At 48.2% G+C, this 25,000-nt stretch overlaps 1 protein-coding gene across 1 annotated transcript in view; it reads right to left on the reverse strand.

Moving 5' to 3' along the window:
* GATSL2 (GATS protein-like 2) overlaps positions 1-25,000 on the reverse strand; it is a 31,871-nt gene that overhangs the window by 277 nt on the left and 6,594 nt on the right. The window contains exons 2-7 of the mRNA XM_009573065.1: positions 9,969-10,162; positions 9,076-9,208; positions 7,609-7,732; positions 6,928-7,038; positions 5,468-5,550; positions 3,926-4,020 (exon numbers count right to left, since the gene is read on the reverse strand). Of these exons, the coding sequence (XP_009571360.1) occupies positions 3,926-4,020; positions 5,468-5,550; positions 6,928-7,038; positions 7,609-7,732; positions 9,076-9,208; positions 9,969-10,162 (740 nt within the window). The remainder of the gene's footprint in view (positions 1-3,925; positions 4,021-5,467; positions 5,551-6,927; positions 7,039-7,608; positions 7,733-9,075; positions 9,209-9,968; positions 10,163-25,000) is intronic.

Consider the following 25,000-nt stretch of genomic DNA (forward strand, 5'->3'; position numbering starts at 1 on the left):
TGAATTGCCCTGAGAAAGGACTCCATCTACAAGAGACACCCTCCGGTTCAAAAGCGTTAAGCCATGGTACCCAAGGAGCAAACTTTGTAAGTGAGATCTGGCTGGTTTGCTGTCTGTAGGGTGGGTGCTGGTGGGGAGGCAACTGTTTGGGGGTTTTCCTTTCCTTCTCCTCTTCCTCCCCCCTCCTTTCCCTTCCTTTGGTCGGTAAAGCATTTGTACCCCAGGAGCTCGCTCATGCAAGGTGCCTGTGCTGACGGATTTACGTGGCTGCCTAAGGGCTCCATGAGGCTCTCCGGGGCATCCTACAGGTTTGGGACCCATAAGTGTGGGTGACAGGGGAACATGTCCATCAAAAGAAGAGGAGAACTGCCAGTCTGCTTGTGGTGGGGGGTCCCAGATGGTGCGGCGTAGCACCTGAGCTTTCTTATCCAGTCTTGTGATGAGACTTAACCACAGAAGTCCATATACAAAATTATTAGTGGGTGTCTTTTCACACTTACTGCAAGAAAAACCCCTTGTAACAGAAGATGCAAAAGAGCGACCGTCTTCGGTAGAAAAGAATATCACAAGCAAAGTTACATCAGACAGAAGAGAGGCGTCTGGCCGTTACACAAACTCAAAGACGACACTCGGGGGACAGGCAGCTAACAGCTCTTGGAAAGTGGAAAGGGGACTGAGGGAAAGATAAATTATCCGTGAGCTGCTGCAAGAAGCCAAAATAATTCACGTTAAGCAAGTTGAAGAAGGGACTGTCTCCTCTGCGAGGTATTTGAGTCCTTGGCCAGGAGTACAATACCTGGATTCACTGGACACCCTCCAGAGCTCAGACAGTGGAAATACAACTGGACTGTGATTTTCTGCAAGGCTTTTAACAAAACTGAGGAAAAAAACACATGAGAAATAACAAGAAAAACGTTCAGTTTTCCAATGGGAAGATGGAATAGCAGCAGCTAACTCTGATGATGTGTGAACAAAAGTCAGCTGGGGGAAGAAAATAATCTTAAAACAACCATACAGCGAATTCTTCTGGGTTAGGAAGAAAACCCCAGCAAACCTCCCCCGCAGGGACCAGGACTTTGAGACAGGACTCTCCACTGCCTCCCCACCATCATTCTTCCCAGCACACCGAACGCTGCAGCGCAAGAAGCTGTACGACTCTTTGCCTCTCCAGAAGATAATGAGAAAAGGCACAGGAATCAATTTTGCAAAACACGTGTTCTTAGCCAGCCCCAGCGGATGATCAGCGGGTCTCTCCATATGCTCCTTCAGTGCGGTGCAGAAGCAGGAGGAAGCAGAACCGGCCAGTTCTGGCCAACTGGCTTTGACCTGCACGAGCCCACCTCCTCACTTAAACACAACGGGCTGATCCCTCATTCACTGCTTGACTCCCTTAACGTCAAGGAAATGGTATCAATCATACCAGAAATGTTTGGGCCGGGTTTTCTCCAGGACAGATAGTTTTGATTTGTAGGACACATCCTAGTTTGCCACCAGTGGAAAAGTCCTACCCCTCTCTGCCCCTTAGAAAAGATCCCTATCCCAGGGCAGCCGGTGCAACATCTTCACTTGTCACCTAAAGGGCAGGTCCAAGCATCTACCATGAAGGGAAAAGTAAAGCTCCAAACTACGTCCCAGGCGTAGCTTCAGCCTTTAGATCAAAATGCTGGTGAAGAAGAGCAAGATACCTCTGAGCATGAGGCAGCGAGAGCAGAGCACCTGGAAAAGGGACTCTTCTCACCTGCTCTCTCTAGAGGGAGCTGGAAACCGAGGCTCTCGCCAGCCCGACCTGTGTCACCCAGGGGACACACCAGAGACCTGGAGCTTCCCCTCTCAGCATTGTCTCCCAAAGGGATTTCTTCTCAAGCACAGGTCCCGATTTCCAGGGCAAACTTCTACAACTACAGCACTGCAGGAAGATCTGAGTGTTAACACCCAGGTCAAATAAAACATTAAGCAAACAAAAAAACACCTTGAGATGCACAGGAGAAAAAAGATCAGGTCAAAGGGAACAACAAGCTTTTATAAAGCACTCTAAATTCTTGACAACAAGTACTGAACAACCTTAAGTAAAGAAAGGGAGGATGTAGAGAAAGGATGTACTTAGACCTTGAGAAACGTCACTAGAAGTCAAGGTGTCTGGGTAGCAAAGTCAGGGAAAACATGACAAAACCTAGATGAGGGTCTTGCCCAACAAAACCAACCTAGAGCCAGCAAGCACACAGCCCAGCCACCACGCTTGGAGCAAAGGCAAGCAAAGGAGGGCTTGAAATGCACCTTCCACACGGTGGAAGGATTTGACAGCTAGAATAGCACTGTCCAGATGAAAAGGCTTTTAAAACCGTACAGAAAGAAAACAGCAAGTAGCAAGGAAAATGCTAAAATACGGATTTGAGTAAGGAAGATCTGCAGACCTTAGGGCACGGCCCAAACAATACCCTGGCAGCTGCTCGGAGGCAGGGATCTGCTGGGCTCGGGTACGGCAGGATGAGACACTTTTAAAAGGTGGAGCTGCCTGCAGAGTCATCACAATTGTATGGCACAAGTTTTAAGTGAAATATCTATTTTAACCGACAGGGCTTAGCTCTCCAGATATTGCTTGACAACTAGAAGCACTCTGCCCCTTGTGCTCTGCACAGAAAGCATGCACCTGGGGCCACAACAACAGGTAGGAATGTGAGGCAAAGCTAACAGTATTGATTTTAAAATGGTGTTTTATTAGCTTATCTTATCAGCACAGTTAATATTCAAGAAAATAAGACAAATATATATAACACTTTGACCTTTGCTATCTGGAATAATATTTACTTTTACTCTTTATACACATGACCTATAGGCTGCAAATGGTTCACACCAACTGTGAAAAACCAAAGTAATTAGCTGAAAAAACCCACCTTGAACTCATTGGAGCTTTTACAGGTCAAAAGTAGGGCCTGAGCCGTGAATTTACAGTAATGAAAGGACAAGTATAATGCAATAAAGGGCACATTTAAGAAAAAAGAACGAAAAGCACAAAGCAGCTGAGTTTTGTTAGCTTTATTAGCACATGGGCTACAGACTCCCTCCCTCAGGACTTGGGGAATGGGCTCCAGGTCAAATGTTTGTGGCTACAGGCATAGCAATTTTCCCTTTTCAGAGAAATTCCTCGTTTTTGAGGGTGTCCTATACAGCCAAAGGAAGGGCAGAGGTAGGCCTAGAAGGTAAAATATCCGCCAGTACAAAAGAGAAGAAAACCCTGCGCGAATGGCAAGCCCCTCGTGCTGATGACTGTGCTGCAACTGCTTATGGGCACTCAGGAGAACAAACATGGCAACATCCTTCTCTGCTTCAAAATCACCTTCCCTTGCTGTGCTGCCCATTATTGCCATTTTATCAAAGGCCTACACCATGAGGAGGATGATGCAGGGACAGCAGAGTTAATCAGGACTCACAGATGGGTCTCAAAATGCAAAAGTTAGGGCTATGCCGGTACCAAGAGATGAAGGCAGGGGTCTGCTGTTGGGAGACTCTCCAAGAAGTTCCCCCCACACAAAGGCACCCTCCTGAGAGTCTGGAGCCTCCGACTACGTTTGCAGGACAACGGAGAGGGTTTGTGACTGTTTCTAATAAAAGATAGCGATACAGTGAAAGAGACTGCTCGGGGAGGTCGTGAAGTCTCCATTGCTGCAGGTCTTTAAGGACCGAGACCAGCATTTCGCAAGAATGACATTCCCCAACACGGCTTTGCCTTGGGGTAGGGCTGGGCTTGGTTCTGGAGCCTCTGACCGAGGGCAGTGACAGCCAGGAGGCTGGAGAGAAATATCTGCTGGGCTACGTCAGAGCAAAGGCACTCCAACAAGCTCTCCAGATGGGAAATGATGTTCTCATCATGAGTTTTCTCCCAGGGAAAAGATCACCCCTATTCCAAAGAAGCTGTCTTGATACTCACCAATGCGTGATCAAACTTAAAAGTACTGATGTAGTAGGCTGGGATGTCGGCTGCGGCCAAAGGCTCAGAAATCTGAGCGACAATTCCACATTCATCTGTGGGGGAGATAAAAAAATCAATCATTGTCTGAATGGCACCTGTCAGTCTCGCAGAACTCCTGGGTCTTGCCAGCTCCGCGCTTATACAGGGAGGAGTTTGTCTTCACAAACTCCAGTCAGAAGGGATCTCTGTAGTAAAATGTGTTCTTTCTCACAGAATCAGGCTCTTTGGGCCACCATGATACACTGCACATTTGATTTTATTGCCTTCTTTTTGTTACAGGGAAATGTAAATCCCCCAAAGGCACAAAACATTAGAACTGGAATGATTTTCAGAGGTCCAAAGAAAGGCAATTAATGACGTTCAGGAAGGAAGCACCAAAAACAGTCTCATATACCCTTAACCTCCATTTTTCTCTTTAGTTGTTGCTGTTGAACACTTTGCCCTGCATCTCTGAGAGAGGAGATCCTGACCTGCTGGTCGGCCTGGACACATGGTTCTTAGACAACAAACCACCACAGCCCCTGAGACAGGATTTCATGCCAATTTAAATGGTTCGTCTGTCCTGTTCATCGCAGATCAATGGTACATTGTTTCCAGATGAAATGTGAGTTTCACTGATCCAAATTGAACATTTCAACTTGATTGTAAGCTAACATACTTAAACATCGCACATTTAGGGGACTGGCAGGTATCCCGATGTCCCATCAATGACATATACCATGCCATTTCTACATACTTTGCCTCTAAGATGCATAAAGAGAAAGTGCATGAAAATTTCCTCCTTTTGGTTGTCTGGTGTAGAAGTTGCAATTAAATGTAAAAATTGGCCAAACATTTTTCAGCAATGTTCTTGAAGCCTGTATTTTGTAACTGTTTTGAGACCACGGGAAGGAGGCCCAGTGTTTTCTGAAGATCAGGCCTTTGTTGCAGTATTCAGATCGGACTCCTTAAAATTACAGGGGACATAAAAATAACAAGAACACTTCTGCAGACGTGAAGCATTTGCTCTGTGCTAGGTCCAATATTCTTTTGAGTAGAGAAAACGTTTGCAGCACTGGATATGAATAGGACTCCCACTTGGACTGCTATAAATCTATACTAAATCGACTAAAGCCACAGAGTTGCCCAAGGACTGCACTGGAGTGCGACAGTGCCTTCTGACCACTGATTTCAGTAATCCACAATGCATTCCCATGCCATCTTTTTGCCCACTTTTTCTCTTTAAACAAAGACCCAGCTGCAGCTACCTCCAAAGTCCAGCAGATGAATGCAATTTAGGTGGAGCTGTCAAGCATGTAGCACTTTCAAAAGTATATTTAGAAGTCTGACTTATTAGGTAGGAGTCAGACTCCGCCTGTTTGAAAATCTCAGCTTGCAAAGTCATGTTAAGCTGCTGGCTCTTAAAAAGCCTCAGCCTCGGATGGATTTTTCCATCACCCTTGAAGGCCCTGAGGCGACTGACTACCTGTGCACCAACTGATCCCCCAAATGTTTACCTACCGAAGCCAAGAGGCTGCCCACCAATCCGCACCATCTTCCAGAGTTCGCCAGATGCACTTGTAAACAACAAATTATTAGGAAATCTGTAAAGGAAAAGGAACACCAAACGTGGCAATTAAAACACAGCAGTGTGTCAGATTCTGCCTGCGGGGATGCTGCTTTTCCTGTATCCCTGTGCTGCTTGAAGCCAACAATAGCGGCAGCTTGGTGAAACCGCGAGAACACAAAGCAAGCAGGACAGATGCACCTGCCTGCCCCTCCAGATGTCCCATGGTAAATCAGCATCTGATGCTGGGAGTGTGCACAGGCACCCAGAGAGGCACGGAAAAAGATTTCTAAGAAACAGGCCATGCCCAAGCTTTACAAACGTTGAGACTGTTAATCTGAAGGCTTGATTTGAGCTGCATTTAGAAACACCTAGGGGCAGAATATGTTTTCATACCTACTCTCTTAGGAACGTGAACGGTGACCACTGTTGCTGTGTCTAAGCACCATCAGTGCTTTTTCCCATAGCATCCCAGGGAGGTCCCTGGGATCCCTGCAGAGATCCCCATTTCTTAGCAGGGGAAAGATGACCAGTGGCTGAGAGACTTGCCCAAGGTCAAGCAGGCAGTCTGTGACAGAGAAGGAATTGGCTGCCCAGGTTCCCCAAGCACCAGGCTGCTGCTCCAACCCTCTAGCCTCTCTGAAGGCAGACAGAGGTTTACTCCAATTAAGGTCTTGAAGAAACTTTCAAGAGGGCAATTAATAGTTTGCAAAACAAGTCCCTAGGGCAGGCAAGAATCAAAACCAAACACTGCACTGTGTGTCAAAAGCAAATCTATGCATTGCATCTCGGTGCAGCATCCTGTCTAGCCTCCAGACCTCCAGACTTCTGTGAGGTGAAGCTGCAGAAGCACACACACACACACACACACAGAGGCTGATATTTGCTCCCTAGCTGATCTTCTCCTTGCCCAACAAACGAGTCATGGGCTCCCGCTGCACAGGGATGACTCAGTACGTGATCATCACAAGGAGACTCCGCACCAAGCCCAGCCATGTGTAAAAGCAAAGCGGGAGGACAGCATCACTGACGTCCCCACCCTACTTTTGGCCTTTAGCAGTAAAACTTCAACCAAGCACACCAGATTTTTGGGGGTTTTGCTCTTAAAAGCACAACTAATGAACAATGGAATAAAAAGGTCAAAATCACTTTATTCCAGTGTTCCTCTTTCAAAAGTGAGATAACCCTACATTACATTGGCTTGTGATTTCACTGAGGGCTTGGACAGACAAGCCCAAAATTCAGGGGCTGGAACTAACATGCCAGACTTCACTCAGAAAAGTGACAGGGTACATGACACCCATGCAATGAGGCTCCCAAGAATTAACATGAGGAGCTTAAGCTGCTTCCTGCTCCTTTGAGAACATCCCAGATGCTTTTTTGGGGTCCAGGAGACCCTAAGACCAAAGCTCACCTCTGCTGTGTCTGGACATCCATGACCAAGGAGATGTAACCCTCAATGAGAGAAAAGGAGAAAAAGCGAATATGTCCCGAGTCTTCATTGCCCACCACCGAGTCTTTTACTCTGAAGAAACAGAAGAGAACGGCATTAACTGTGGCTAGAACAGGAAAGCAAGGCTTTTAAAGCAGATGTAGCCAGTGAAACCAGAAATGTTCACACACTGACTTAGGGAAGTGCCACTGAGTCCTGTCACATTATACTGCTTTTCATTTTTTTGATTTTGCAAGGGAAAAAAATGCCAGTGTCCACAATTGACAAAACTCTCCCATCCCTGCCCCAAGGTCCTCTCGCAGGAGGCTGCGGGCCAGGAGCCATGGGCGCAGCCAGCCATACGTCCTCCGGTCATACGTGGAGATGCAGCACATTGATTACATTGCTACTCTTAGCTTAAATCTGAAAAGGCTCAGCTTTCCAAAGCCAGCGGATGTCTTGGGGCACCCTCAATCTCTATTTGGCTTCCACCTGTCAGGACAACCCTCTTGAGCCCGTGAAACCTCCCTCCCCAAGCGCAGAGCACCGTAGCAGCATAAGGCCACAGCAGATCCCTGGGCATCCTGGAGGAACAATGTGAATCTGTGCCTCCAGACGCTGGCCACAGCTCCCCCGGGAGCCCGTCTCCCTGCCGGGACCTACCCATTGGAGTAAAACATGACATCCATTAGGAGTGTAGCAACAGCGGGAAGGGTATCTGGATCCAGGCTGGTGACGCAGAACATATTACTCGGACTGGAAAGGGGATGAATGACAGGCCTCTGAACTGAAAGAGACACACAGAGACACACACAACTATGAAGCCATGTCTGCAGCAGGTTCACATCCCACCGGACACATTATCCACACACCAGCAGCAGCCGCAGAGAAAACTGACAGTGTTGGTAAGAAAGTTCCTCATTGCTGAAGCCCTGCTGGCTCCCAGACAGGGACCGAGGAGCTGGGGACAACTTGCTCTTGCGGTGTCCTCCCCGGGGTACAGGGTGAGATCCTCCCCAGCACCCTGCCCTGCGCACAGGGGCACAGGTCAGCTCTCTGCTCGTAGGGGCTTTCAGGCCATCGGGTGCATCCACATGAGACAAGGGGCAAGCTAAAGGAGGTGCCAACACAAACTGAAAAGTAGAAATAAATCCAGGCTTCCACCATTTAAAAGGCAGGGCTATGGAAGGCATTTCTTCAGCTGTGGTTGCTGGCAGCACATCCTCTTTCCCCTCCTTTCTGGGGGACTATTTTGCCATAATTTCTACAAAAATTAAAAACCAGCTGACACACAGCAGCTTGGCAAATACACTTGCAGCCAGCGGCTGAAAAGCAGCCGGTATTTAGGCATGCAACTATTAAACACAGCAACACAGCAAACTGCATACCTGTGCATAATCAACGTGTGTTTCGCTGTGCCCTTCCTTCACGCTTTTTGTACAAGGCTCATTTTCTTAAACGAGATTATCTATAGCTATCAAGTGATGAGGCTGAGAGGCACTTCATAATAACTGATCCCTGCTTTGTTTGGTTATGGATACAAAATTACACACAGGTGTGTAGGTAAACATATGTATTTAAGTAGTTCCTTTTCCTGATTGTGCCCTTTGCTTGATGCTTGTTCCTCTAGACTGGAAGCATCGTAAGGTTCTGTGCAGCCCTGGGCTGACAGTGGCCTTGATCCTGACCGGTATTGAAGTGTGGAAGTTGAACAACAGTATTCTCTGTGCATCAATCATTGCAAGACTTAAACAAGCTTTTATATAACCCATTTTCCTTTGAAATGCTGAAACATGGAAGTATGGGCTACAGACAATGTTATTTTTGCAACTGAAATGAATTGTATTTTAATTTTCTGTCCTACAAAAGGGCATGTCTCCTCTAGAAATGTGAAACTAGCATTAAAAGGCTTAAATTCAGCACAGCTCATCAGCATTGCTGAGAAAGTTAAGCACCTACTCAAATCCTTGGTCGAACTAGGATAGACTCAGGCATGTGTTAAGATAGTTCATTATCTTACAACAGGATAAACATCCACCAAAATGTTGAAGGAAGGTAGGAGGCAGACTTTCACCCCCCTGTGTCATGGAGACCAACTGCCTGGCAAGTTGAGCCCATGTTGGTCCTTACCCAGTTTTGGTTTGACAAATCCATTCGTTATCCCAAGGTCATCAGCAGCCACTGTCTCCCCGTTCACTACTCGGAGGATGGTGAACTCGGCAGCCAGCGTGTGCATCACGAAGGGCAGGTCTCGCTCACGTACCTGAGGTTGACAACAGGATTAGCTCGCGACGGTATGCACCAGAAGTGAGAATACACTGCAGTGGAGGTTAGGTACTCTCAGGGCACAGAGAAGTGGACACATCGCTCCTGCTTGAGCCAGCGGGTGTGTAAGGATAATTACCATCTGCATGTGTGTCTAGGGAAGCACATTTGGTGATATCACTGCAAATATCAGCAGGATTAAGCACCACAGTGCTTTTAAGACTGTGGAAAGAGTAGGAGATGCTTCACCTCTTTTCCAGCATCCCTTCAAGAACTCAGCACTGCCTGTTCTTCAGTCTTGTTTCCTAAGGAAATAAAGCTTATGTGGTCGTGCCCTGTGCACACACGTGTGTGAGACAGAAGACAGCCTGTCTGTCTATCCCCAAAACAACTTTGGAGCCTCTTGGCCGTCATCAGCCAACCTGACAGCAGACACTACGTTCCTCTAATTCTCAGAAAACCAGTGTCTGAGTGATGGTGGGAAATGCTGCCAGGGCCTCCAATAAGGGAGAGACTGCAGTGTGGGCTCAGCACTCTCATTAGACACCAGATAACCCATACCAACAAATGCCTCATCCCATGGGAGAAGCTCCCGAGATATCAGAGAGCCTAACAAGGCACAGAGCTCTGGGGAAAGCAGACTTTGGTACTTCTGCTGCTACTCAAACAACCTGTTCCCAGAAATGTCATTAAAACTGCCCAACTGAACTTTCATCTGGTGGCAGATAACTCTGTCTGGTCCTCTCATGTCCTCTTACCAGGATGAAGTCCGTCTGATAGGTGGAGAGCATGAACACTGAGATGTTTTGGTCAGCTAGGGGTGCTATTACTGACTTGGCAATTTTGGTCACTCCGATGGGCTGGGAGCCGGAGAAGCCACCTCCGCCAGACACCACGTTGAGGGCAAGCCATGTCGCATCGGCCACGCTCAAGTGTTCTGAGGAAGGGAGCTCTGCAAAGAGACGGAGGGGGAGGACAGAGGTTTATTTTAGAGGCAGAGAAAGCCAGGTCCACCATCTGGTCTGTATGTGGTTAGCACAGACCCCAGTGCAAGGAATGAGATGAGCCCACTTATCCAGCCAACCTCCTGGGCTTCTCACGCTGCTTCACAGGTCGGTACTAGGCCGTTTTTAGATATAGTGATTGCACCAACTTCCACTGTAGGATTCATACAGATTTTCAAGGACAACACAAGGAATTACATGAGCCTCAGCCATTCACTCGGATGCTGGTGACCAGCACTGCTGACTTCTCCATCTGGAAACAGCCTGAGGTCCTTGACTTAACTTGAATCTCCTCTATCACACGATTTCTCCAAATACTTCACTCGAACTTTTCTGGTCTCTTTTGTTTCCTTTTTCCTGCTCTAAACGCAAATTTTGTTCTCCTGGACTTGAGATGGAGGTTGACACAGCAGCCTGGGCACTAGCCCAAGACTTGGGCGATGCAGAGCCGGTACCTATGCATTTGCAGGCTGCTGCCTCCATCTCTAAAGCAGAAGACAGCTCTATAAGGGGTGGATGGTGTACGTATACACTAGAGATTACAGGGTGATCACATACTAAGAGAATGGAAATCTTTTAAGAATAACTCCAGTTCCATTCCATTTGCTTTTAGTCTATTGTCATTAAGTAGTTAAAAATCTGCAGCTAAACCACTTAATACAAACTATTAACTGTTTTAAAGAAACCTTAATGTATTAACAGCCCATAAAGCCAGACGTGGACTCTGGAATGAAGGCATAAACTTCTCTAAGATTCCCTGGACTTTGGATTTTGGTTTGGCAAATTACAGAAACAAACAGTTCAGATCCAGACCCAGACTTACAAATACATAATCCCAGTTAAATCTACTTGGCGTAAGGAACCTGACCTCAGACGCAGATCCAGCCAGCAAAGACACAGCAGAGGTCCCAGCAGAAACCTACACACTTTGCTTAGAGGTTAGATGCAGCCCAGCAGTCCGAAAGCATAAATCCCAGTATTGCTGCTCTTGCAGTCAGCGCCCTGGCACCGTAGGCAACCACTTCATCTCTCCATACCCACGTTTCCTTCTCTGTCCACCCACTCCTGGCTCCTCCATGCAGCATCCTTTCCTTCTGCCTCAGCGAGACCTTTGGGAGCTGTTTCTGTACAGCTCCAGACACCATGTAATAAATTCATAACCTCACCCCCCCGAATCCCCAGGCACCACTGCTGCGAGACAACGACCGCGCTGAAAACCCAAAATGAACTGAATAACAAATACCGTTCATTTTGCTCTCCTCAATAATCTCAATTGTGTGTGGCATGAAAATAACCCAGAGCAAACACACTGCAAACAGTGGGGACACTGAGGGTTCTGCTTCTGCATTTTGATGTTTAGCTTCATAGGCCAATGTTTCTTTTTTACTGAATAATCAGAGCTTACATGGAATGAAAACTAGACACCAGGGAGAGCGGGTAAGTTTGTGCATTAATCAACAGCATGTTACCTCAGAGAGACCAGTGCAAGTTGCTTGCAGAAAATTATTGCAGCAAAATACCATTTTCTGATCAGACAGCCTTTTGCATCAGAAAAGCACCCCCAAAACAAAGCTTACTACATCAATTGGCACGGAGAAGCTAGTGCTCAAAACAACTGCTGCTGATCTAATAGGCAGCTGACGTCTTTTTTTCCTTTATTCCCACCTCTGCTCCTTGCCTGTGAAATAAATAAGAAGAAGGAAAAAAAAAAAAGATGTGTTCCTTCTTTGGACATGTATTTGCTCCCTGGCAGCACGGAGCGGGGAGCGGGCAGGCGCAGGCGAGGCCACCTGCATGTCATCGGTATTTACACTTCCATTTCCCGCATCCCGAAGCCATTAAAGCAGCCAGGCAACTAAATCACAGAAAGGTCAAGTGACACCTTTCCTCTCTGCAAACTCATCCCCAAAAGCCTCTGGCAACGCGGCTGCCCCAGTAACCGCGCCAGCTGCGCAGGATGCACGGGCAGCTCCGCGTGCTGCGGGTCCTGCGCCCACCGACCTCTCCCACCCGTAGCCGGCACATCCCAGATGTACCCAAGTCTGCTAATGACTTGTTACCAGCAACGAGAAGAGATCACAACTCATTTCCCTCTCTATAAACAGAGTAGATGATATTCCTGCCTGGCTGCAGTTCATTAAATACCAGTTTAAATACTATTTTGGGTCAGGGATGTGATGGAAGATGCAGTTTTTCACGGTGGACGGAGGCATTATCGCATTTCGCTCCGGCAGCAGCGGTGCTGGAGGAGCTGCCCTAAGAAGACCTTGTCAACCTCTTCCTCGGGGGGGAGGAAGGCTGATTTGCCCATTGCATTTGTAATTACTGGAAAGTGTTGATCATATTTGGTTTTATGTGTTTAACAGGCCCTATGAAGTGTGACAGGGGCCATTGCATTTGCTTAAGTAACCTGCCTCTCATAATTCAATTAACTTTGCAAAAAATATATAGGAAGTGACTGAAATACCAATTTTGGACGCTGTTTCCACTAGGCAGCCAGATGGAAAAGTACAGCCCAAATTTTAATGAAACGAACCCAGGCTAGAGGCTCAACAAATTCAGCTAAATGGCATCAAATAAGCCACGTGGGAAGGTGCTTTGCCCTGGAAGCTGTTAAACGCAGTAAGCCCAAGGAGAGCTGAAAACACCAGACGTTAACGTTAACGCAGACCCAGTGAAGCAGAATAAGGTAATAAATAAAGAGCAAAATGAGGAATCGCCCATGGTTCAGCACTAAGCCAGCACACCCACCATCTCCACCACTTCCCCCACAGCGGAGCAGAGCTCCTGATGCTCCACAGCTTCAGCACCGCAGCATCCCCCGTCCTCGCACTGCGAGATCGGTGCAGAAATCTCTCTGTTGGGCTCTCAAGATCCTCTTGCAGCTGGTTTATCAGAGTGCAGGTCACTCCCACTTCTGACACAGGGGACATCTCACCTCTGGCTGAGAAGGACCTCTAAGAGGTCAGAGACTTGGGCTTTGATATTGTAATCAGGGTCCTTATTTTGAACTCGCGTTGCAGTGAAGCCTTTCGATTTTTGTGGTTTTGCTGTGCAACACTTTGCAGACCTGCTGCCAGGAGCGAGCACCCAAGAGCGGCTCAGCTGCCCGCAGGCTCCGTAGCCATCCTTTGCTGCCCATCATCACACCCATCGCCGGCAAGCAGAGGAGGCTCACAGACTCCAGCTGCCATTTCATCCCCGGTAGCTGGCATGGAACCCCACCAACCTACGCACAACGTGATCATCCCGATAGCCCAAGCACAGCACTCATCTCGCGTGTGATTTTGCCTGGCAGTGCAACGCTAGGTACCAATTGCTGGTGGGCTCCAATAGCCCATGGTACCGCTCTCCGTTGGCACAGCAGTTTTCTCTCATCCAAAATTCTCCCCGTTGCACGAAATCTGCAGTGCCATCAAGCAGACAGACAGATGCCACGTAGGACACAGCACCCCCCAAGGGAGATATTAAACAAATGCCAATGCCTGCTCAAACCAAACCCAACAAACACGTGTCAAACAAGGTTTAGGGCATGAATTAAACTGCTTATTCACACCATGGGTGATTTAAAAGGTCAGAGGTCTGTCCAGAGCCTCACTGGCCCATTTGGCAGGTACAGTTGAAGCAAAGCAGCCTCCGTGGCACACGTCATCCTGGGATGCGAGGTGGTGAGTATCATATTGGCCATAATTGGCTCCTGAGCTCAAATAATCAATACCATTTCCAGTGAGGACAACAAACGTTGGCCGAAACCCAAATAAGGATTGAATTGCTGCCGCTGGAGCGCTAGGAAATGCTATAAGCACTGCGAGCTGGTGCTCCACGCGGCACTCTTAAAATACCTTTGGGAGGATGCCGGCCAGATGATGAGCTTCCAGCTCATGGGTCTGCAAGCAGCCAAGGTGGCCATGGAAAGCAGGGAAGGAAAATCTCCAGGTTTACAGCCCTGACCAAAGATCAGCCTGACAGCATGGGTCTGCATAAGGGTGAGAAAGCAGCAACGTTTTTCTGCCTCCGTTTTCCACCCTGGGGACCCCTCAGCCTCATGCACCTTGTACGGCTGGAGGCAAAGCACCAGGAGAGAGTCCTCCTGCTCTGGAGGAGCGCTGGAAAACGTGCAAGATGCTCTGAGAAAGTGCAACACCACCAGAACTTTTTTTCCCCTTTCTGTACCTAATTTAAGCAAGTTCAAATTTCTCATAACAGGGTTACAGTTAAGGGGGAGATAACTGGAAAATGCACAGTTCCACAGCAGAAATACACCTCACCTACCCACACTACTATCTGGATCAGTGCTATGCAAAGCACTGCCAACCAGAGACTTATTCCCTTCCTCCAAAAGGATACCGTGTGAGCTGTTTTCCGTGGACCTCATTCCAACGTAACGGCAATCAGATACCCACTTGAGGACACCTATTAGCTTTCAAGTGAAACTGTAACTATATGATGGATTTATTGTAGTGCTTGGAGAGAAATGAAGGCGCTCAGCTAGTTTGTTTCTTTGGTGTGGTATGTTGGATCATCTCCTAAGCACTTATCTTCACTCAGTACACAAATTTTTGCATTATAGCAGAGTACTCTGGGTGATGTGCTACTCCTTGATTTGTTCTGGTACTCTGAATGAACCAATTGCTCATTCAATTCATCATTATAAGACTTATGTTCACAGCCACAGCTAACTCCAAATGTTAAAAAATAATGAAATTAAAAAATACTGTGGATTTTTTGACCAGCCTTCTGGCTTTAGATCCCTTACACTGTACTTATTTCACTTTTTATAGCCTCCCTCTGCAAAAATGACAGCTAGACTCTTGCTTGTATTAAAAAGATAAAGAAAAAGGCTCCTGCAATAGCAGGACTCCAATGGTCAGGCATTAAAAATAAAACTGCTACCAGCTGCAAAATTCATGATAAATTGGGAGAGCTGTCGCCAATGCCTCTATGTGGCAGCACGGTTTATGTATATATATTTTTAATAGGATTTTTATGTTTATTAAAGGGTTCTATTCCCACTGCCCAGTGGAAGCTTTTCATTGCTCAGCAGCTTTAAAATCCCATCTTATAATGAAATGAGGGATTATCTCAGGTCATAAAGCCTGATCCAAAGCCCAGACGTCTTTCTGACTTCTCTGTCGGCTTTATGATGCAGCCACTGAGGAGCGGCTGGAGAGGCCACCGGGTGCTGCAGCTGGGTGCTGCCGAGAGGAGCGGATGGCCAAAGCATCAACGGGCCCATGGGGGGCTGGGATGCCCAAGGTAGGTTTCCAGCACCCCCAGGTGTGGCTTCCCTGACATCTAATAAAGTGCATGTGTTTGAACTCAATGTCTCTGCTCAGAAAACTTTTTAGGAATTTTTTATCCTTGAGGAGAGGCCACCGGGTGCTGCAGCTGGGTGCTGCCGAGAGGAGCGGATGGCCAAAGCATCAACGGGCCCATGGGGGGCTGGGATGCCCAAGGTAGGTTTCCAGCACCCCCAGGTGTGGCTTCCCTGACATCTAATAAAGTGCATGTGTTTGAACTCAATGTCTCTGCTCAGAAAACTTTTTAGGAATTTTTTATCCTTGAGGGCACCATGGAAACTGGCCACATGAGCTCAAAATTTTCGGGGGGCGGGGAGAGTGGGCAGAGGATAACCACCTGAGCCTCATCTCTTTTGCAAAATTAGGCTAAGTAAACATTCCTTTAATGTCAGGAAATGGAGCACTCTGTTTCTCTCACTTTCAGAAAGCCGTGCGGAAGGCGATAAAGCAAGGTAAAGATGCCATTTATCAGTTTCTATAGTGTGCTAAAATCCAGAAAGAGCTCTGAAGCTAGTCCAATGCCCAGCTCTGTGTGTCCCAGTCCTCACTACTCTGGAAGCACGAGGGCTATCCCTGCAGGATGCCCCATTTCTCGCTTTGCTCCGCCGCAAGGACAAGCTGAAGCAATCCACCGCTGAGCTTCGCCCATGGGGATCCCACCAGGGCAGCAAAAACGTCTTGGGGGTGTTACAATGCAAATCATAACCTTTCAGAGGATGCAAATACCTTTCCTTTTTGCCTCAAAACGTATACACTGCCAGCTTCACGCTTAATAACTGGGAGCAAAGACTTTTGCTGCTGCACAAATTCTAAAACAAGCCCCACAGGCAGTTTGCAGCGTGGTGCGAGATGGCTGCCAAGCAGAAAGTCCTTGGCGTCAGTTTGATTCGAGGGCCACAGAGCACTCCCACACCAAGGGACTTATCTAAGCACAATAGCCGGGCGAGATGAAAGCACACCGCTTGGCTTCGCGTTGGGAAACATGATGATTAGGTCCAAAAAGTTAATGCTTTTGTGCACAAGAGAAGGAAGAAAATCCCACAGCTCTGATTCAGCTGAAATCATCTCACATGCCAGCGAGTTCGAGCTCATCCTGGGAAGAGGTCGGTGCGCTTACAACCAAGCAGCTTTTGCAATTTTTTTCCATTTATGCTAATGGTTTGGTCAGCTGCCACCCTGTTCAGAGGGCAACACCGGAGGTGATGGGTGCCAGAGGCAGGCACAGAAGACACCCCTGCGAGCACGAGTGGCAACACAAGGAGCGCAATGCCTGCAGCATCACATCTCTGCCCCGCAGCCAGCGCTCTGCTCAGTCTCAGAGGCATGAGCCAGCAGCGAGACATCTCATCCAGCGGCACATCAGGAATTTTTAAAGCGCTGGTAGCTCCAAATGTTCATTAGATACTGAGTGCTACTAGCAAATGGGACAGCAGGTTCCTCCAGGATCACAGTGGACCATCAAACTTCAATTTCTGTCTCTTTTATTGTTCTTCTTTGTGCATCCCAGATTTGCACCTGATGGGATGCCAGGGTACCCCTGCAGGGCTGGATCCCCAGACAGGGAACCTCGCCATCTCTAACTGCGTGCTTCTGTGTTTTTGACATTTTCTTCTAACAGAGCATGCAAAACTCACGCAAAACAGAGGGTTTTTTATTCCAAACTCCCTCAACAGGGAAGCTGTGAAACCTGTCATCTCATTTTCCTATTTAGGTATTATCCCACTCACAAAACTGTCAAAAGAACATTGTTAGGTTCATAAACTCAAATACTCTGCAGTGAGGAAATGACAGCTTGACATTTTACATATTTAACCTCAAAGTTTCTGTGCCTCAGTTTCCTATCTATGAAGTGGGTACCAAAAACCCCGTTTCTTCTAAATCTTGCTCTCAAGAAACACCTGACCTGTTCTGCTGAGGTTTATACATGTCTCACAATTGAAGCATTTCACAGTTAATGCAAAAATCAGCACTAGGCAGACAAGCAGCATGGAAAATTTCTGCCCAGAGAGAGCGAGTTTGGCAAAGATTCAAGTGTCTGAAAACAGGGTGAGAATGGAAGGAACTGGGGAGTTTTGCTCTGACCTCTTTGAGCATCTTTTCTTCATCACTGAGGAAGGAAGCTGCTGGTGCTATTCTGGGGATATTAAGGTAGATTTGAAAGGCAAAGTATCAGGACCATAAAAGACAGAGAGACAGAGGGAAAGAAAGAAAAAGAAAACAAGAAGGAAGCAAGTAAGAAAGCACTCTAAGGAAAAACAAGCACCCAGAGCCTGTCAAAGTCTCACCCCCTGAGCCCTGTGCTCGTACAGCACCCAGTATGGACCAGCTCTCCCCAAATCCGCACCTCCTAGGAGCACTCCCAAAGCACATCGAGCAATGCAGCCATCTTCCCTCATTTCTCACATGAAATTTATCTTATACTGGTCCTTGTCTGCTGTTACAGATTTTCTTTCAATTATGGATTAACTAAATCTAAAAGGCTATTTATGGGTTTACATTAGAATGGGAGAACATACCCAGTGCAATTTTCTCATGTTTTCCTGACAATTCAATTCATGCTCTACCCAGCGTAATCACCAGTTTGAATTTCACACTATTCATGTGAATAGGACAAATTACACACACAGGGAATTACGCACAGTGACCCCAGGTCCCATGCCCATCTGACAGAAACTACTGTTATTACTCACAAGCAAGGTCTCCAAGCCCTTTACCGGAAGGAAATTATAAACACATTAATCTCACGTTTATTTTATAAAAATTAGGAGACTCAAAAACCTGCTTCCAAGAGCACCGAGGTCACTTGGGTCATCTCTTCAGGCCCCGTTCTTAAAGAGAGAGAAATAGCTCCTAACCAGAGACATCAAGTGATTTAATACTGACTATTTCCAGCCACCTCGAGAGCTACTGGAGAGACTGTGTCAGATCCACCAAAGCTTCACTGGACCCATAAACAATTTTGAATTTTCACAACAGCTGGAAACTTTCTACGTAAAGTACCTACTCTTTCTAACCAGCCCCATCCCACACACCACAACCCTTTCTGCAGGCACTACAATCAAGCAGCTCTCTAGCAAGGCCTTCATAAAAAGTTTGTAGGGAAGGGAGGGTAGACCGCTGTGCAGCTTCTCCACTGTTACATATCTGCACGAAGTAGGAAAGTCTTTCTGACAGCGCTGGAGACGTCACACTCAAAGAGGGGGAAGTCAGTGTATTTTTACCATTTACAAGAAGACATCCCAGGCACAATGTCCGTGCCCCGGATGATGGAGGAGGACAGTTTGTGGCTACTTCTTTTTGCCTATCCGGGAACACACGCATCGCTTTCTCAGCAGACGCCAAAGGGATCCTCACGTCTGCTGACATGGACACAGCCAACGTGGGTTTTGAGGAATGAGATAAGGAGATGCTGAGGGGTGGCACCTTCCTGGAAAGTCTACTAGCTAGTCCATTAAAATCAGCAGAAGTGGCAATGTATTTACACTAGTTCCAGAGCTTGGGAAGGAGTACGTGCTAATTAAAATTCTGCTTTCTGCTCAGCACGTCCTCAACTGCATTTGTACAGAGCAGAGATGACGCCATGTGGCTGACTGATCTATTTACACCTCTGGAGTCCCCTGCTCATCCCCATCCCTGTTTCCCAATTAAGGGTGCAGACAGAAATTTGGGCTAGTTCCAGCAATCAAATACGCCTGGCACACCACTGGGACTGAAGAGACAAACCAGTGACTTTTACCCAACATAAGCTGTTCAGGATCTCTCTTGCTGCCTGAAAACAGGCAAGCAGAGGAACCGGAAAAGCCCATTCCTGGGGAAGAGCTAAAATAAAGTGAATATTGTTGCTGGAGCCTGGTGTGAATGCAAAAAGCCAGCAAAAGCCAGTTAAAACTGTCTGCTGCTTTTTCTAACTTGAAGAAGCAGAGGCAAGAAGCGTGCTGTGTCAGAAACGCACCCGTTCCTGTGCAGCCCCTGGGTCTCTGGTCTGGGCACATTACGTGTTCCTGGAAGCAAAAGGGCGGACAGCCCACGATGCACATGTGCCTGAGCACACATCAGGTCCAACCCAGCACCGCTGCTTAATCCAGGCTTGGCCAGAACCAGAGTGCTCCATAGCCCGGCAATGCTCACCAGCTCCACACAGCCCCAGCCAACTGCCAGCCCACGTTCCCCCATCATAACGAAGGTACCACTGTATTTGCAAAGACGTCTCCTGCACCTGCTAAAAGAGAAAGCATGGCTCAGAGCTTGTGAATGATATAGATCATGTAATCATGCTGTATCAGAAATAGTGTGGCCAGCAGGAGGAGGGAGCTGATCGTGCCCCTGTACTCGGCCCTGGTGAGGCCGCACCTCGAATCCTGTGTTCAGTTTTGGGCCCCTCACTCCAAGAAGGACATTGAGGTGCTGGAGCGTGTCCAGAGAAGGGCAACGAAGCTGGTGAAGGGTCTGGAGCACAAGTCTGATGAGGAGCGGCTGAGGGAACTGGGGCTGTTTAGCCTGGAGAAGAGGAGGCTGAGGGGAGACCTCATCGCGCTCTACAACTACCTGAAAGGAGGTTGTAGCCAGGTGGGGGTTGGTCTCTTCTCCCAAGTAACCAGCGATAGGACGAGAGGAAATGGCCTCAAGTTGCACCAGGGGAGGTTTAGACTGGACATTAGGAAAAACTTCTTCACTGACAGAGTGGTCAGGCCTTGGAACAGGCTGCCCAGGGAAGTGGTGGAGTCCCCATCCCTGGAGGTATTTAAAAGACGTGTAGATGAGGCGCTTAGGGACATGGTTTAGTGGGCATGGTGGTGTTGGGTTGATGGTTGGACTCGATGATCTTAGAGGTCTTTTCCAACTTTAATGATTCTATGATTCTAATTCAAAGATCATCGTGGCACTGCAGATAGCAAATAGAAAGCTTCTAGAAGATGTGTCTTTGCTGAGGATATCAGCACCTTGGGGCTTTTGCTGACTCCCCAGCTGGTCCTGGTCACTGAAATACCAGTGGCTGCAAGAGTGATTCTAACTTTGCTCTTTTCTTGCAGGGATGGGGCTGTGTCTCTACACCCCAGGCCTCTGTCGGCATGGGCTACATTTCTGCCACATGCTCGGCATACAGATCTAGAAAGCAGAGCCAGAACTGAAGAGCAGCTGACCCCAAGATGGTGAAGAGAAAGCGCAGCAAAGTTCTCCCACTGCACTCTGCGTTGTTGGTTTTGACCTAAACGATCTAGATACTGACAGATGCCCTTCCAAGTTGGAGATGTGGGTCCCCTCCTTCCTGCAGCACCCGGGGCCTGTGGACAAGGGGTTTGCACTTAGTTATAGCAGGAGCTGCCTGCGGCAGGGAGTCCTCCAGCAGAACACAGCTCGCTTGTACAACCGGGCTCCTGGATTTGGTGACTATCCAAATTGCCACTGAACAGCAAGCAAATATTTGCACAAGTTCACAGAAGCTTTTTATGGAAGAAAGGAGCAATGATATTTAAAAGATGAATACAGTACGCTGCAGGTATGAAGATTTCTGTAATTGAAAATATGTGCTGAGGTGCTGGGGAGCCTACATAATGCTAACTTTCATCAATATTCAGAAAAATAAGCGAAGTATGCTTCTTCTTATTCCCACTGCTTTTTTCTCTTTTAAATATGGCGGAATCAGAGTATATATCAACTACATGTTGGAAAACATGAAACTGCTGATTTCCCACAGCATGTTAGCACTGGTGTTTCCTGGAGCAGCTAGTTCTCAAGATGAATACTCTCCTGGCTGCAGCAACAGCATCTCTCTCTCTTCCAGACTTTTTTATACTCCTTGCCCAGCTGGCTGCTGGCTTAGGGGTAAGTAGAGCTGCAGGCTGTTTCACAGGTGCCCTGTCCCTGCCAGACACAGACCGCAGGCAGGGATGTAGGGGCAGTGGCAAGGGTTGCGGCGTTGCAGATGGGTGCTGTGAGTCCATCACAGTGGTCTGGCCCCAGCAGACATGGCCTATCTGCCTTACTCTGCCACTAGCTTGTGAGGTGACCTTCAGCATATCACGTCCTCTCCCTTACCTGTGTTTCCTTTCCAGATTGCGTATTTGGTTGCTAAAGTCCTTCCCTCTTGCAATACGTATGTGAAATATTGGCAGCCCAGAGCATTGTGGTTCCTGGGTGTTACAGTAACAGCACCAAAAACAAGCTCAGGAGATGTGAAGATGTGACTTGGCCACCCATCCCGGTGCACTTAAGGGAAGCAGCTCCCCTTTATTTGTCTCCTGGTATTTTCATTTCATGCAGTTTTCCCAAAGCCACCTGTGTCCGCAGCACCGTGGCACTCGGAGCCATCCCCAGCAGTGCCTGGGCCACTAAGGTGAGGGGTCTCCATGCCTCCTCTTTCGCTCTGAAGTAGGAAAAACAGCAACAGCTGCAGAAATCCAAGCAGTTGCTTTTTTCTCCCTCCATTAGGCTCCAACCTACAACCAAAACAAGTGACTCCTTTGGTCTGCATCTGGAGAACAGCTGGATCCCCCTGCATTAACGAAAGGCCAGGATTTTCCAGGGGGGAAAGAATGTGTTTGCAATGCAAGTTCCCTTTGCAGGAGAGAGATCTTCAACCATGTGAAGCACAATATATTTCCTTTAAAATCAGCAAATATTCCTCCCGATCTCAGCTTCCCCATCTTCAAGCAAAGAATTAGCACCCCTGTGGCGACGTGATGGAGAGCTGAACTCGACAACCACTAAGCCCTGCACTGCAGCCTTCCAGGCAGAGGCCAGGAATACTGCCTGGAGCCTCTGCTTGTCCTGCACCAACCACTGATACACCCAAGCAGTGACAGGTTCTGCTGCACATCTACCAGCCCGAGCTGCTTCACCCAGCACAAATCTCTGAAGACCCACGCGAACTCACGTGCCCAAACCCTGGCTTAGTATTTAGTATCTGACGAGTACCTGCACTGGGCTTTGCAGGGATTTTGCTGCTATGACCGCTTTTCCCCAGCCTCCTGGGAGCCCCCAGACTGACTGTGGTCCTCAGCCCGAGCCCGAAATGAAGGTTGTGGCAAGAAGAAAATTCCGGTGAAGCTGTGCCCCGGCGGGTGCAAGGAGTGGCTGTTCCTGGAAGTGTTCTGCCATGTTCTGCCACCACTTGAAACACAGCGGGAGTCTTGCGTGCATCCTGGGTCATGCCCAGAGCCACAGACGTGGCTAAGGCAGCGACGTCAATGAGAAAGGCCATTTTTAACATGCGAGTGGGTCTCTGATATACAGCAATGCTAGAGCAGGGCTCTGCAAGGCAAGTACCTGTACATGAAAATGTCAAGCTCTCCAACTTCCGAAGTTGTTTTTCTAAATGCCCCCTTCCTCTTGTTCCAGTTAAAAGACAGGGAGTGGAAGACGTCTTTCTTGGAGATGTTCTGGATACACACCGCTGAGTCAGACCAGAGGCAGTTTCAATAGTGTCCAATGACAGACGATCACACAGGTCCATTTTTCGGGCGTTCCCAGCTCACTCTGAGACTACAGAATGGATCCGAAGCACCGCCCAATTACATCTGTTTAAAAGGGACTTTCAGGGCAGTGCAGACATACCTGCATGTCTGCGGGCAAACCAGAGAGAAACCTGGGAGTGCTGGCTACCCAACCCATCGTTGTGAGGATGATACCGTTTGCCACTTGTCATCTGAGCCCATCGTCATAAAAACCAAAGACCCTTCCCGGCTGCCGGCCACGCAGACAGCTGAGCTCTGCTCTGTCCCCATCTCCTGCCAGTGCCAGGCACGCAGGTGACACAGGATGGTGCTGGGAAAAGGATTCACAGCAGCTCCGTTTCCACTTTGTGAGACGTTTCTTTCTTTCTACCTCTCCTTTCCTACTTTATCTGCGAACTTGTGGATAGACAGAGGGGATATTTCAGTACTTTGTTTGAACTGGGAAAATCTTTCCTTGGCTGGGAGGTGCCAAACTATTCCAGAGGTGTCATCAGCCTTCACCATTTCTGGAAAGCCAAGTACGTAGGTGCAAGGGCTGCACACACTCACTCAGGCAGATGGTTTTGAAACAGCAGCACAAAAAATGCTACCTTTTCTACAGCTGAAATCCTTAAAGCTATGGCTTAGTGTGCACGAGCCAGCACCCCTCCAAAGGCATGGTGCGAGGCACAGGCAGAGAGCAAACCTTCCCCTCCTGCCAAAGCGACAGATCTGCCAGAGGGATGGGATTTACCAGCCAGCCCGGGACTGCAAGTGATGCAAACATCTCCCCCCTCCTGCCTGGTTACACGCACGCCTTGGAGTTGTCCTGCACCTCGTAAAAAGGGGTCGGAGCCACAGGTACCTTCTCTAACCCTGTAAAGAAGGGGCTACTTTTCTGGAAGGAGATAGGTATTATGTTACAGTTCACTTTTCAAAATCTGCTTAGGATTCAGGGGTAGACAACTGCTACTCATTTCTACCTATACACACACACCACCTGGAGACAAGCCTGCTCCCAGAAATGGGATGCAAAGCTCGTTCCGTGCTTTATTCACCAACGCTGCTGTGCTGGAGGGGTGCACCTCCCCGCGTGCAGCCCCACGGCACCGGGCTGCGTGCTCCCCCTTACTCCCTGCCCTGCTCCCTGCCCAGAGCCGCCACACCAACCTTGCCCTCTTTCCTGGTTAGCAAAACAACCACTGCTTTTATTTAAAAGGTACGAGAGCAAGTCCTCCAGGTAAACCCAACCTGCGCATGCAAGCCGGGGAGAGAAATGAATGCAGATGAGTTTATTTTTGCAGAGCCTCCTACTCCCCGCGCCCCGGGAGTTGCTAACATTACATCATCCGAGCACCCCCGCCCCCTCGACGGATCAAACCCTGCAAAGGCACAATGCTTCTGCTGACGGCTGCTGGAAGCAATAGCCATAGGAAAATTAACTCTTTACTGTGCAGGACGCATGCTCCGCTTTCGGTGGCTAGTAGTTACCCAGCGCTGTTTTCTCGTGGTTAGCTGTTACAGAAAGGGATGTCTGAATCCTCCGAGATGAGCAACCCAGCAACCTCTGCCTCCAAGGATCGATCTAACAGAACAAGTATTCATCTAACAGGACAAAGAGTCCGAATTACTCCCGGTCTGTCCCAAACATAGGACTAAAGATGGGCAAGAGAAGCCACCTGATACCTCAAGGAACAGACCAACAGTTTTGACAGAGGGACATGACTGAGCAGGACTTTCAATTCCCACCCACAGACTTCAATTACACAAGACACGGGTATCGTTAGTGTCAATTTTCCTCGAGACCCACGTGGCCTGACGGAGCAGCCGCTGACTGTGACAGAGGCACAGGCATCTTGTCGAGAGCAGCACAAAAGCTTTTCTTTGCAGGAAATTAAAAACAAGGAAACAAACACCAGCACTTGCGTAAGCCCCAGACTGGCTCAGACAGAAAATTACCTCGAGACTGTTTGTGTTCCAGATCAATGGATCAGCTGCAGCGTGGGGCAATTAGCACCTTGGAATTATTCAGCAAGCTGAGGGGTGGGAATTT

Source organism: Fulmarus glacialis, unplaced genomic scaffold (assembly GCF_000690835.1).
Source record: "Fulmarus glacialis isolate BGI_N327 unplaced genomic scaffold, ASM69083v1 scaffold3430, whole genome shotgun sequence".
NCBI lineage: Eukaryota > Metazoa > Chordata > Aves > Procellariiformes > Procellariidae > Fulmarus > Fulmarus glacialis.